Source organism: Pan troglodytes, chromosome X, assembly GCF_028858775.2.
Source record: "Pan troglodytes isolate AG18354 chromosome X, NHGRI_mPanTro3-v2.0_pri, whole genome shotgun sequence".
Taxonomy (NCBI): domain Eukaryota; kingdom Metazoa; phylum Chordata; class Mammalia; order Primates; family Hominidae; genus Pan; species Pan troglodytes.
This window is the reverse complement of record NC_072421.2, coordinates 133,421,933-133,435,555: the sequence shown is the minus strand read 5'-3', so window position 1 is coordinate 133,435,555 and position 13,623 is coordinate 133,421,933. Positions and strand designations below refer to the sequence as shown.

The following is a 13,623-nucleotide window of genomic DNA, read 5'->3' as shown; positions in this document are numbered from 1 at the left end:
CAGTATAGAATACAAGCAAGGCAAGAAAGAATTGAAAGAAATATTAATAGAATATTTTAGGTATTATCAAATAAAGCCAATGTGCTGAAGTACTATAAAACTATAAGGACTGGCTGGGCGCAGTAGCTCATGCCTGTAATCCCAGCACTTTGGGAGGCCGAGGCGGGGGATTCACTTGAGGTCAGGAGTTGGAGACCAGCCTGGCCAACATGGTAGAACCCCGTCTCTACTAAAATATACAAAAATCAGCCGGGCGTGGTGGTGGACGCCTGTAATCCCAGCTACACGGGAGGCTGAGGCAGGAGAATTGCTTGAACCCAGGAGACAGAGGCTGCAGTGAGCCAAGATCATGCCACTGCACTCTACCTGGGTGACAGAGTGAGACTCCATCTCAGAAAAAATAAAATAAAGAAAGAAAAAGAAAAAGAAAACTATAAGGACCATCTGCAAATGGAAAGAAACGCTTATAAATTCTGCTTAACTCAATCCCAGTCTCCATTTATCACAACAAGCTGTAAACAATCCAGAGAGAAACAAAAAGAGTTATACTACTTAACCTCAATCAGAAAATGAGTTGTACAGACATATCCATTTCCTTACATTATTACATTTGTTAATTGAGGTTTTACTCCATTGAAAAAGACTCATTATTTTAAATATCATTAAAAATCAATTACTTATTTTCTCCTGGATCATTTTGCTGCTAGTTAGACACAAAAAAGATTCAAAGATTTCCTTTAAGAACTTACCTTTCTAAGCATTTCATTATCTTGAACATTATTGAGTTCATGTGAACTAATCTCTCCTTTCAGCGTATACTCATAAAATTTTCCACTAACATTTACCAGTAAGGTAGTTGGACTTGACTGCACTTCACAGCTCAGGGTCACATTATTTACATCACTCGGAACATGAATGCCATACCGAAGCACAAGGCCCACCAAAAGACCTGGAAAAAAGAACAACATAAGCTCTTCTTGCCGACAGAGACCACTTCTTTTGTACCCCACGCATAACTATGGATAAGAGAAAATCTCTTACGGTAGTTCCCTGTAGCTCAAAACTGATTTTTAGATGAAATGCAGTTATGTTTTAAAATATTACAAAATTCATACAACAAACAGCCCAATCTTCATATAATCCAGTGAAACAGGAGAGAAAAACATTCCCTAGGACAACAGCACAGATCACTGCATTTCTAGATCAATATTTAAATAAGTAATGAGGAAGGTAACAAAAGGAGAAAATATCTTCAAATCATCTGTAGACAGAATATGCTCCAATGTGTCCCAACTCGACAGTGCAATCATGTTAGAAATGTGTTTTCTGGCCAGGCGCGGTGGCTCATGCCTGTAATCTTAGCACTTTGGGAGGCCGAGATGGGTGGATTGCCTGAGAGCTCAGAAGTTCGAGATCAGCCTGGGAAACATGGTGAAACCCCAACTCTACTAAGATACAAAAAATCAGCCGGGCGTGGTGGCGGGCGCCTGTAATTCCAGCTACTCAGGAGGCTGAGGTGTGAGAATTGCTTTAACCCAGGAGGCAGAGGTTGCAGTGAGCCGAGATCATGCCACTTCACTCCAGCCTGGGCAACAAAGTGAAACTCTGTCTCAAAAAAAAAAAAAAAAAAAAAGAAATTTGTTTTTCACCTCCGTTCATCAATTTATAAGACTTAAACAATGCACTTCGCAAGTTTATTCCCAAAGCACATGACTGGCCAAACAATGCACATTTAACAAATTGAAAAGTCAATAATATTTGTAGGTTGATTGACTTCTTCTACTTCTAAAAGGTCAGATTTTAATTTTAAAAATCTGCTTCAAAATCAAAACATGGAATAGAAGTCCTGAATCTGGCACTATGACATCAAACAGATTGCTGGATCATCCTACTGACATTCAAATATGCACAATGTTCTAGGTACTGTAAAACTAAATTTTTTTTTTTTTTTTCTGAGACGAAATTTTGCTCTGTTGCCCAGGCTGGAGTGCAGTGGCATGATCTCGGCTCACTGCAACCTCCGCCTCCCGGGTCCAATCAATTATCCTGCCTCAGCCTCCCAAGTAGCTGGGATTATAGGCTCACACCAACACACCTGGCTAATTTTTGTATTTTTAGTAGAGATGGGGTTTCACCATGTTGGCCAGGCTCCTGACCAAGGTCGAACTCCTGACCTTGTAATCCATCCACCTCGGCTTCCCAAACTGCTGGGATTACAGACCTGAGCCACCATGCCCAGCCCTATAAAACTATATTGATCGACTATAATTGTTTAGTAATGGCTTTACTGATATCTAATTCAAACACCAAAAGTTTATCCTTTTAAAAACTGTACAATTCAGTGGTCTTTAGTATATTCACAAAGTTGAATATCAATCACCACTATCTAATTCTAGAACATTTTCCTTCCCTCCAAAAAGAACCCACACCTACTAGCAGTCACTCTCCATTCCCCCATGCCCGAATCCACAGCTCCTGGCAACCACTCATCTACTTTCTTTCTTTATGGACCTGTCTTTTCTAGACATTTCATATAAATGAACTCCTACAATATATGGCCTTTTGTGTCTGACTTCTTTCACTTAGCATAATATTTTCAAGGTTTATCTATGTTGTAGCATGCATCAGAAGCTCATTTACTTTTACGACCAAACGATATTTCATTGTATGGACATACCTCAACTACAAATAAAACCCAAACTTCTGGAACTTTCCTTAACTCCATGCATAGTATACCACTACTAGCTGCATTTTACCTTCCTATTGCCTTTCATTCTGACTAGCCAGCCATTCTTTTAATATGTGAATGAGTGTACTATGCTAGGTAGGCCTCCAGGGTTCAGAGATGAAAACAAGGTCCCTCCTTCAAGGAAAACTCGGTCCAGTTGGTGAAAACAGACTGAATAAACAATCATAATGCAATATATATATATGTATACAAGGTATTATAAAAACAGAAAAGAGACAACTACGCAACCCTGGGGGAGTAAGACATTAGGGAAGTCTTTCCAGAGATGTCACCTGGGCAGGTAACGAACTAGAAGAAATGGGTATATTCCAAGTAGGGGAATAGTAGTACATATCAGTCAAGGATGGAGACAACACAGCCCATCCAGTGAATCAAGTAGTTCAGTATGGCTGGCTTATAAAGTGACAAGAGTTGAGGTTTGAAAGATTGGCAGGAGTTGAATCATAAAAGATCTTATCTGTTGGGGAAGGGAATTTGAAGTTTATCCCAAAAGTAAAATGAAGTCATAGAAGGCAGAGGCTTGATAGCAGATTTCTACTTTAGAAAGACTGGTCTAGACTAAAGAGGGTCTAAAAGGCTAGATACAGGGCTACTGTAGGCATTCAGGCAATAAGAGTTTAGGTCCTAACCTAAGAGAGTACTGACAAGAGGGGAGAAGGATTTTTAGAAGGTATTATATTTTAGGAAGATTTAGTGACTGAGGAAGGGAGACGAAAGACTAAGAGGAACCTTAATTGATTTGGCAACCAGGTGGGTAAGTTGGCCTGAGCACCGAGGGGGATAACAAGGGCATTCAATGAGGTAAGGAACATACACAGATGAACAGATTTACAGGGTAAAAGGCTACATTCAGTTTTGGACACGTTGAGTTGGATGTACTTGTGACACACGCATAGTTGAGTATGTGGTATCTGGAGCTAAAGCGAGGGGTCTCAACTGGAGATATACACTGTGCAGTCATAAGATGGTTGAAGTCAGATGTAGATGAGATCTCCAGGGGGGCGAGTAAAATGGGAAGAAAACTATGATATAGATCTGGGGTTTGATCTATTAATAGCCAACATTAAGGGGCTGCTAGAGGAGAAGGAGCTGATGAAGGAGTCTGAGAAGGAAAACCCACAGGAGTAGAAAAAAAAAAAGGAACCAGTGGTGGCAAAGTCAGGAAGAAAGGGAAAAAATTCATTTTTGAGGAGAAGGAAGTGATAAAAACTATCAAATGCTACAGTAAAGTCAAGTAAGGCAGGCATTAGAAGTATCCATTGGGTTTGGCAACAAGGAGGCCATAGGTGACCTTGATAAGAGCAGTTTCAGTGGAGTAGCAGGAGTGGAAACCAGACCCAAGTGAGAAGTGATGAAGCAGAAACGAGGAGGTATAAGAGCAGTCGTTGCCAGCCGGGCGCAGTGGCTCACATGTAATCCTAGCACTTTGGGAGGCCGAGGCGGGTGGATCACTTGAGGTCAAGAGTTCGAGACCAGCCTGGCCAACATAGTGAAACCTCATCTCTACTAAAAATACAAAAATTAGCCGGGCGTGGTGGCAGGCACCTGTAATCCCAGCTACTTGGGAGGCTGAGGCAGGAAAGTTGCTTGAACCCAGGAGGTGGAGGTTGCAGTGAGTTGAGATCATGCCACTGCACTCCAGCCAGGACAATGGAGCAAAAACTCCGTCCAAAAAAAAAAAAAAAAAAAAGGCAGTAGTTGCCCAGGAAGCAGGGAGGGAGCAGAGAGGAGGGATCCTTCTGGTCAATTTATAGTCACATATATTTTTTAGAGTAGTAATGATTCATTCGTGAACAGTAGTATAATGACACCAACTTTAAAAACGTTTAAACAAAGGTTTGAATTTAAAATAAACGAAAGACACCTTTTAAAAATATCTCACCTCCAAAAACAAAATTAAAAACTGACTGTTAGATAGCAACTGCGCTTGACAGACATAACCTAGAAGAGAAAAGCCTGTAGATCCAGTCATTCTGCCTGTATGAGATAGAAACAGCTCTTTTCTCTACTATTCCACAAGAGCTAATTAAGAGGCTCAGTAAAAGCTGTCCTCTTATATTTACATGCAAAAATCACAGACAAGCTACTACAAATGCTAATAATGGCAGCATAAATTCCTTCCATGTCCCCAAGCCCAACCATGGTTCTTTTTTATTTTATTTTATTTTATTTATTTATTTTTGAGATGGAGTCCTACTCTGTTGCTGAGGTTGGAGTGCAGTGGTATGATCTCGGCTCACTGCAACCTCTGCCTCCCGAGTGCCCACTGGTTCTACTGTTTGCCCAACCCTATGCTGAAGCATCACTGGGTACCCTGAGGAGAGCTCAGCACTTGGGCAAATTTGAAACACATACCTTGGTCGATAAAACAACAGCATGGAGAATAATTATTTAGGTTGAAAACAAAATCAAGATCCCTTTATTATGGCACTAGGCATCTGAAAAATTGGGACTTATTTGTAAAAAATTCACAGATCAAGTTAACGAGGGTTCTGTAAAAGGCCAAATCCTAGTCATAGAGTCAAAGCAATTCTCAGTGAAAGGATACAAAAACAGAGCTTTGTTAAGAGACTAAAGCAGAAACTTCTAGCCTCCTACATAGAGGGAGGCACAGAAAATATTCATATTATGAAATTTTAAATGACCACTAACAGGCAACAAAGAACACAACCACGGCTGGGTGCTGTGGCTCATGCCTGTAATCCCAGCACTTTGGGAGGCCGAGGTGGGTGGATCACAAGGTCAGGAGATGGAGACCATCCTGGCTAACACAGTGAAACCCCATCTCTACTAAAATTACAAAAAATTTAGCCGGGCGTGGTGGCGGTCACCTGTAATCCCAGCTACTCGGGAGGCTGAGGCAGGAGAATGGCATGAACCCAGGAGGCGGAGCTTGCAGTGAACCGACATTGAGCCACTGCACTCCAGGCTGGGCAACAGGGTGAGACTCCGTCTCAAAACAAAAACAAAAACAAAAAAAAACACAACCACGAAGAGATATCTTTCACAAAACAGAGAGGTCCTAACCCTCCTACACATTCCTGACCCTCCTGTGCTGAAAAGTCTCCCAGTGATAAAAAAAAAAAAATCAGCATCACCCAAGGCCCTACTAATGTGTGATTCTCCCAGTTGGCAGTGACTGGTTTCCTCATGGATTTCAGCCCATTCTTCCAGCCAATCACACCTGAAGCCTCTGATAGTCAAAAATATAGGAAGAACATCACTAGGGCATTAAGTGTGACCAAAACTGATACAATTTATACAGATTAGTTTTGTGAAAGATATGATGAGAAATAAGGTATGAGCCATAGTCATTAGATGATAAGTGCTTTGAGGGCAGATACTGTGGCTCAAACATGTATTTCTCATCATATCCCATACATCATAGACATCTAATCAATATTTATTGATGAATCACATTGGTTAAACCTCGGACTCCGGATGCCTTAAGCTTAAGGCAATACAAATATTTCTGCCATATTTTGCTTTTTATACCATCTGTAAGCACAGTGTAGTGAGTGATCACTTTTCAGACTTAATTTAACTACCTCGACAACTTTTACTAACAGTGACTCACTTTTAAGCTTCTTAAGAAAGCTAACCCAAGGAGCAAAACATGTGGGTACTTTGCAATTGTGTGTTTGTAACTGGAGCAATTGATCTGTATTACAATCTAGAAACTGACCACTTTGGCAATTTAAACTGTTTTTACTCTTGCTTCTCAGATAAAGGAAAAGCTTATTTTTAATAGCATTTTCCAGGATTTACTTAGCTAACCCAATATCACAGGAATAAGATCACCAGTGGGCTGAATCTTAGAGGTCTAGGCATCCCATTTTGACCCCAGAGTCATGCTGAAAAATAAAGGTTTTAAAATAATATATTAATAATAATAAGATAGCTATGATGTTGTGAGAGCTATAAGAAAAATAACAGACAATAAATAGGACTAGAAAACTTCCATTTCTGACCAGGCGAGGTGGCTCACACTTATAATCCCAGCACTTTGGGAGGCCAAGGTGAGAGGATAGCTTGAGCCCAAGAGCTAAGAGCTTGAGACCAGCCTGGGCAACATGGGAAGACCCCCCCACAATCGCGTCACCACAAAAATAAACATAAAAAATTAGCCAGGTGTGGTGATGCACACCTGTAGTCACAGTAACTCAGAAGGATGAGGTGGGAGGATCACTTAAGCCCAGGAGGTTGAGGCTGCAGTGAGCTATGACCCCACCACTGCACTCCAGCCTAGGCGACAGAGCAACACTCTATCAAAAATAAAAAAAGGAAAAAGAAAACTTCAATTTTCACGCTATTGAAAATACTTCGACCCTCCACAAAAAAAGAAAGAAAGAGAGAGAGAGAGAGAGAGAGAGAAAGAAAAGAAAAGAAAAGAAAAGAAGGAAAGAAAGAAAGAAAGAAAAGAAAGAGAGAGAAAGAAAGAAACTTTGACCCAATCCCATCTATTCTCGAACTGGACTTGCGAGTTAAGTTAGGAGGCTGTTTGGTCCACAGCACCCATTGCCCACAATGAGAAAATAGGACAGGCTAAAGAATGCCAAGTCAACTCCAGATTTGACTCCCAGACTAACACTCTTGCACTTTACATTCCACAAGAGATACCCTTGTTTTTCCTTCAAAAAATACTAACACCAAGGTGCTCTATCACTTTTTATTAACTTAGAAACCTCACAAAATGCAATCGGTAATCCTTCTTTTCTACTTCAGTCCTAGAATTAGATGAGGTTAATGATATCAGCTACCAAAGAGAAAATATTTCCAGGGCAATTCAAAGCCCCTATTTGATTCTTTTAAAAAGACTGTATTTGTCCCTTGACTTATGAGACTGACCAATTAAAAGAGTTGTTCTGGGCCTAATCTGAGAAAATGCAGTTGTAACAGCAATAATAATAATAATAGCACAGCTATCATTTCTTGGGTATTTACTTAAGGGTCAGTTACTAGTCTAAAAACATTTCTTCCTCACAGTAATCCTACTATCATCATCCCCAACATATAGATGATGGTAAAAGAGAGTAAGGGACTTGTCTAAGATCACACATACCTATGGGCAGAGTGTGACAGGAATCTAGGTCTGATTCTAAAGCAGGGGTTGGCAAACTACAGCCCTTGGTCTGTTTTTGTATGGCCCGAGAGCTAAGAATAGTTTTTATGTTGTAAAACTTTATAAAAAGAAAAAAAAATCAAAGAAAAAAAATGCAACAGCGACAGAGATCTACGTATCCACAAGGTCAACAATCATTACTACCTGGCCCTTTACAGAAAAAAAAAAAAAAAATTGCTGACCTCTGGTCTAAAGCCTTGTACCTTTAATTACCACATCATACTATCTCTCTCTATAAAAGAAGTATCTCTGATCAGTTCATTACTTTAACTCTATAATACTCATTTGGCATTTAACCAAATTTAAGATGCCATTATTTTCTTTATATGACCTGCCTATAAGTTACTTGAAGGCAAAGATCTTATACCTCTTTGTATTTTCTGAGCATAATACATAGAAGGTTTATCAACAAATGTTTGTTGAGGATAGTAAATAAATCACACACTGTTATGCAGAAAATTATATAGAAATATATAGCTTATCTGGCCAACTTGGCTTAAGGTGCACTGCAAATGAAATGCAAAACATATTAAATATAAAAACCATCTAATATGTCTAAAAACTAGGAATCTTAGTGAGCAGAGATATTTTACACGCAGGCTCAGAACTGTATTCTCTTAAAAATGAAAAATAAGCCTGAGTTCATGCATCTTCCTGAGGCACACAACTACCTTTCCTTGCTATCCTTGAGAGATGCACATTACAGAAGTCTGGATTTACTAGGGGGCGGGGGTTTGCATGGAGCAATGTCTTTTGTGCCAAAGCTTCATCTACCTATCTGCAAGTCTGAGAGACAAACCTCAACAAGCTCATCGGTTTAACTGTTCCAAATGAAGACAATCTTCACACATGTACTGCACAGAAAGAATTGTTTGTCCGCCCTCATCTCTTTAGCAATACCCGCACAGATTAATACAGTCGGCAATATGTATCTTCTTTTCTCCTCTTGAGGCCCCAGCACAGCTCAAAATGCCTCTGAGCCCACACTTTGATTTACCCCTTCTCGCCTTGTCACCAAAATAATAATAATAATAATAATAATAATAATAATAACAATAAACCTCAGAAAGCAGACTGAGACACAAGAATCAAAGCCATTTATTCTACAATCGGTCAATAACCTCATGCCAACAGCAAGTCACCCATACTGCATATGCGTGGTGTTTGTAATTACTGTTTGTCTGAACTGTCCTGATCATCGTATAGTACACTATACTTCTGGAAGGACCTTAACTCTTCCTCGTCCTCACTTTTGTATGCCTGAATTGGAAGGGTCAACCATAGGTATCCATATCAGATATTAGAGGCATAGTACAATAAATGGGATGTCATTAAAAATGCCCTAAGCCTTCTGTAGCCTATTTCACGTTCGGGTTTTTTTTTTTCGGACTCCACAAGAACAAGATTTTCCTTTGCAACCTCGAAAGGACAGGGCGTAGCAGGAGCTAGGTGTTGAGTAAAGGTCGACTCTGGCTCCAAAAGAACGCCAGATTCTGGGCAGTAGAGATACTACTGCAGTTTCAATGAACCTTAAACAAACTGACACCCCAGAGAAATGGATCGCAATGGTGTCTCCCCTCCCCCAGCCCCCAGCCCAATTCCAGACACCGCGCCCACTCGTTTTCCATCCTCAGCCCCGGGTCCCGAGCTTGGTAGGCAGGGAAAGGGTGGGGGGGGGTGGGGGTGCGGAGGAAAAAGGGGGTGGGGTCGGAAGCGAAAAAGGTGTGGAGAGGCAGATAAAATGGGGCGCGAGGCTGAAGAGGAAAGGGGGTGAGGCAGAGAAACGCGGGGTAGGGGGAAGGCGAGGCAGAAAATGGAAGGAATTAGAAGGGGAGCCGAACGTAGGCCGAGCAGGGCCAGCAGAGGAGGCGAAGCAGCCGGCGGGCAGAGAAAGGGGCAGCGCCAAGGGGCTGACAAGGGTTGAGGCACTTGCCATAAATCATAGCCAGGCCGGTTTCGTGCAGGAAGCGGGCCCGGCGGTGCTTGAAGAGCCAGATTGTGAGAATAGTGAGGGTGAGCAGCAGGATGAAGATGAGCAGGTTGGCGCTGTCCTGCCGGTGGCTCTCCTCGGCTTGCTTCTCGGACACGATCTCCTCGTCCATGGCTCTAGCCTCTCCGCCGCCGCCGTCCGAAGCCCCTGCCCAGTCAAAGACGCCCACTGCGAGGAGCAACCAAAGGGGCCGCATGAGCCTGCGGGCTCGGGGACTGCTGCCGACGCCACGGCGGAGGGGTGCCCGCCGCCAGCCGCGCCGAGCCATGTCTCCCCCCGCCTCCCGCCCCTACCTCACCGGCGGCCGCCCGCGGTCGGACCACTCCCCGAGGGCTCACGGGAAAGGGGCGGGGCCCGGGGGTAGCCGTCGGAGCGCGCGCCGCCGCCGCCGCTCTTAAAGGGGCCGCGGCATCCCAAGCTCGCTCTGCCAGGTTCCTTTGCCCCTCTGTCCCAGGTCACACGCACCCACAGGCGCTGCCGGGAATGAAAGGCCGTCTAAACTAGCCCACTGCCTTTGGCTAAAGAAACATCGGCTCAGTGTAACCAAGCAGAGGCAGACTGCGCTTTCTACTTTGATCCTAGTCTCAGAGCTCTCAGGGGAATTGATCTTTCATAACCCATCTCAATATCGTCCCCCAGTGTCTCTTAACAGGATAAGTTGTCCCCTTGGGAGGAGCCTCAATCTCCATCTCTGTAATTTAAATTTAAATCGGATTCTCCTTGTATTGTCCTCATCGGGAAAGAAAAAAAAAAAAAACACAAAAAAACACCACACACACACAGAGCACTGTAGCAGTTCATAAAACAATCGACTCAAAGGTATGGATTATGTGTGTGTCTGTGTAGTCGGTTTTCTTTACATGTAAACATCTGATATAAGTCATCTCTCACGCTAGGAATCTGTACACAGAAACTCATCAATCTTACAGCAAAGATTGGATCGGTTTGTGCTTAGATTTCCCAATGCTCGTAAACACTTCCCTCCCGAAGAAAAAATCTTGGGTGGTGTGGTGGATTTCTCCTTCTCCTCTTGCTCCTTTTTACTGCTGTTTTAAAGCAAATGTCCCCAGCTCCGAAGTCACCCTTGACCCCTATCTCTCATCTCTCCTCTTTAGTATTCCTCAGGACAGTATTTTTTTTCTGTCCTCAGCCTGTCCAACCTCTCTCACCAGAATTTTCACAGTTCTCACCTCCATACTGGAGCTTTGTCTTTTGAGAACAGTGACTTCCTATTTTTTCCGTATTTCTCCGATCGCTCCTTAGTTTGTGTGGGCTCTTTGTTTTCTCAAGACTTTGATTTCAACATGAATGATCTACAAGTCTCAAGCCCTGGCCTGCTGCCCCAACTTCAGGCCTCTACCTGTTGGATTCTGAGCATACCCTGTTGAGGCTCCTACCACCCTCAAAACTAAAAATATTTTGAAATGAGCTCATTTGAAATGAGTTCCCCCTGCAAGTACAAATTCCTTCTCAAATTCTTCATACCATCAGTGGTACCACTATCAGTTCAATTCCTATCATTCTGCCTGGAACTCATGATTCTCAAATGGTTCTTTCCATCTCATGGCCATATAACCTCCTTGCTAAAACAAGTAATACTCAGGCAACTCCAAGCTGCCCCTGTGTGTATTCACCCTCACTAACCAGCTCTCTAAGCTCTCAGGATGATGAGCTAAACAAAAAAACACTCAAACGATGTCCAATTCCACTTTCTGTCCCTGTCAGGTCAGGAACTGTCCCAAATCAGAGCCAGTGACTGTGTGCCCATTCTCTGCTATTAGTACTTGGGTCTGTGTCTTCCCAAGAAACCTCATGGCTGCCTGTTCCCCTATACCCTGACTCCACTTGAACCACACTGTCCTGTTCACAGAGAGCTGGGCTTTGTGGAAGCAAGAAACCTAGGTGAGGATCCTTCCCAGTCTCCCCATCATCCTCTCCCCAGAAGACCTAGTAAATGAGCTTACCTGCTAACTGCTCATTCCAAGGCTGTTTTGTCCCAGCATAAACCCACTTTTCACTGAGTGTTGGGAACTTGAAAAAAAAAAAAAAAACCCGAAGCCACAGATTGCTTCCCTGACCAGAGTCAGCAAATGTCTTCAAGCACCAGACTCCACCTCTGTTTATGTGGCCCCAGCAACTTAGTATGCCCCTCAGCAATCTCTTTGTACTCGAGTTCTAGGAGGAATCTTGAAATGGTAGTAACTTCTACCAGGCAGCCAATCCCCCTGAGGCTTCTGCTCCCCCGAGAATGTACTTCTCTCTCCATCCAGCACTGCTATATACTTCTGACGCCTACACCCGGGTTTCTCCTCTTGCTACTTCCCTCCCTTTCCATCTTAGTCAGTGTGCTCCTTGGAACGTTCTTCCTTGTAAACATACTACTCAACCCTCTCAGTCACTGCATGGATGGCCCCTCCATCTCCTCTCATTACCAGAACCCATGTCTCTCCCAGGATATCACATGCTCTGATGCTATTGCAAGTGGAGGTTGTTCATGTTCATTTGGTCACAGCCCCACTGTCCTGCACACATATACACACGTATACACAACTCACACCCTGCATCAGGTGGCCTGAAGGAGTTGGCACTGTGCTCACTTCCCATTGTTTCACATTGTTTCAAACTCATTACCCCTCCACCCTCCATTGAAGCTCTAACACCTTCTCCTTCCCCATGGTCCTCACTTATTGACTTCCTGGTCACTCCTACACATTTGCTGAGTACTAGGGAATCTGGTTCACAGGCTTCCTCTCTCCTCTCACCCCACTCCCCAGGCCTGACATCATCCTGAGTGACTTCACTGCTCATATAGACAACTCACCAGGAATCCAGCCTTGCTTCTTTTGTCACTGAGAAAGTCAAGGCATTCTGGGAAAATCCTACCCTGCTATCTACTTAAATATCCCATCGGTGCCCATCCTTTCTTTCTCCCCCCAGCCACAGTGGAAGAAGTGTTTCCTTCTCCCTTAAGAAGCTAATTGGCCAGGCATGGTGGCTTACGCCTTTGATCTCAGCACTTTGGGAGGCCAAGGCGGGAGAATCACTTGAGCCCAGGAGTTCAAGACCAGCCTGGGCAACATAGTGAAACCCTGTCTCTACAAAATTAACAGAAATTAGCCGGGCATGGTGGCGCGTGCCTGTAGCACCAGCTACTGAGGAGGCTGAGGAAGGAAAAGGGCTTGAGTCCAGGAGATGGAGGTTGCAGTGAGCTGATATTGGGCCAGACTGGGTGACAGAGTGAGACTTTGTCTCAAAAAAAAAAAAAAAAAAGCGAATTGACCAAACTGTACTCTGCATGTCATCACTTCCTTTCCTCTTCTTCCAGGATCTACTCCAACAATCACCGCCCCCCCAACCCCCGCCCTCCACCTCCACCATCTTCAGTGGCTCCTTCTCTATCATCTCTTTCTGCTCTCCATGAACATTTTCAGGTCTCCTCTGAGAAACACCTTTTCATCCACACCCCTCCAGCTACTGTACTATCTCTCCTTTCCTCTTCATAGATAAGCTTCTCAAAGGAATTGTCTGCATTCTCTGCACTCCCATCCAGGGAGTGCAGGGATAGTCCAGGGATTATCAAAAATCAGACTACAGTCTGAGGGCCAAATCCAGCCTGCTATCTGTTTTTGTATGTCTTGAAACTAAGAATGTTTTTCACATGTTTTAAGGGCTGAGAAAAAAAGAATTAAAGAATATTTTGTGACATGTGAAAGTGATATGAAATTCAAATTTCTGTGTCCATCAATAATGGTTTATTGGACA

At 43.3% G+C, this 13,623-nt stretch overlaps 1 protein-coding gene across 2 annotated transcripts in view; it reads right to left on the bottom strand.

Moving 5' to 3' along the window:
- Nucleotides 1–10,147, bottom strand: part of SLC9A6 (solute carrier family 9 member A6) — a 61,505-nt gene extending 51,358 nt beyond the window's left edge. For both annotated transcript variants that reach the window (XM_054676917.1, XM_016944230.2), the window contains exons 1-2: nt 9,805–10,147; nt 750–949 (exon numbers count right to left, since the gene is read on the bottom strand). In XM_054676917.1, coding sequence (XP_054532892.1) covers nt 750–949; nt 9,805–10,129 — 525 coding nt within the window. In that variant the 5' untranslated portion in view covers nt 10,130–10,147. The remainder of the gene's footprint in view (nt 1–749; nt 950–9,804) is intronic.
- Nucleotides 10,148–13,623: the final 3,476 nt, after the last annotated feature.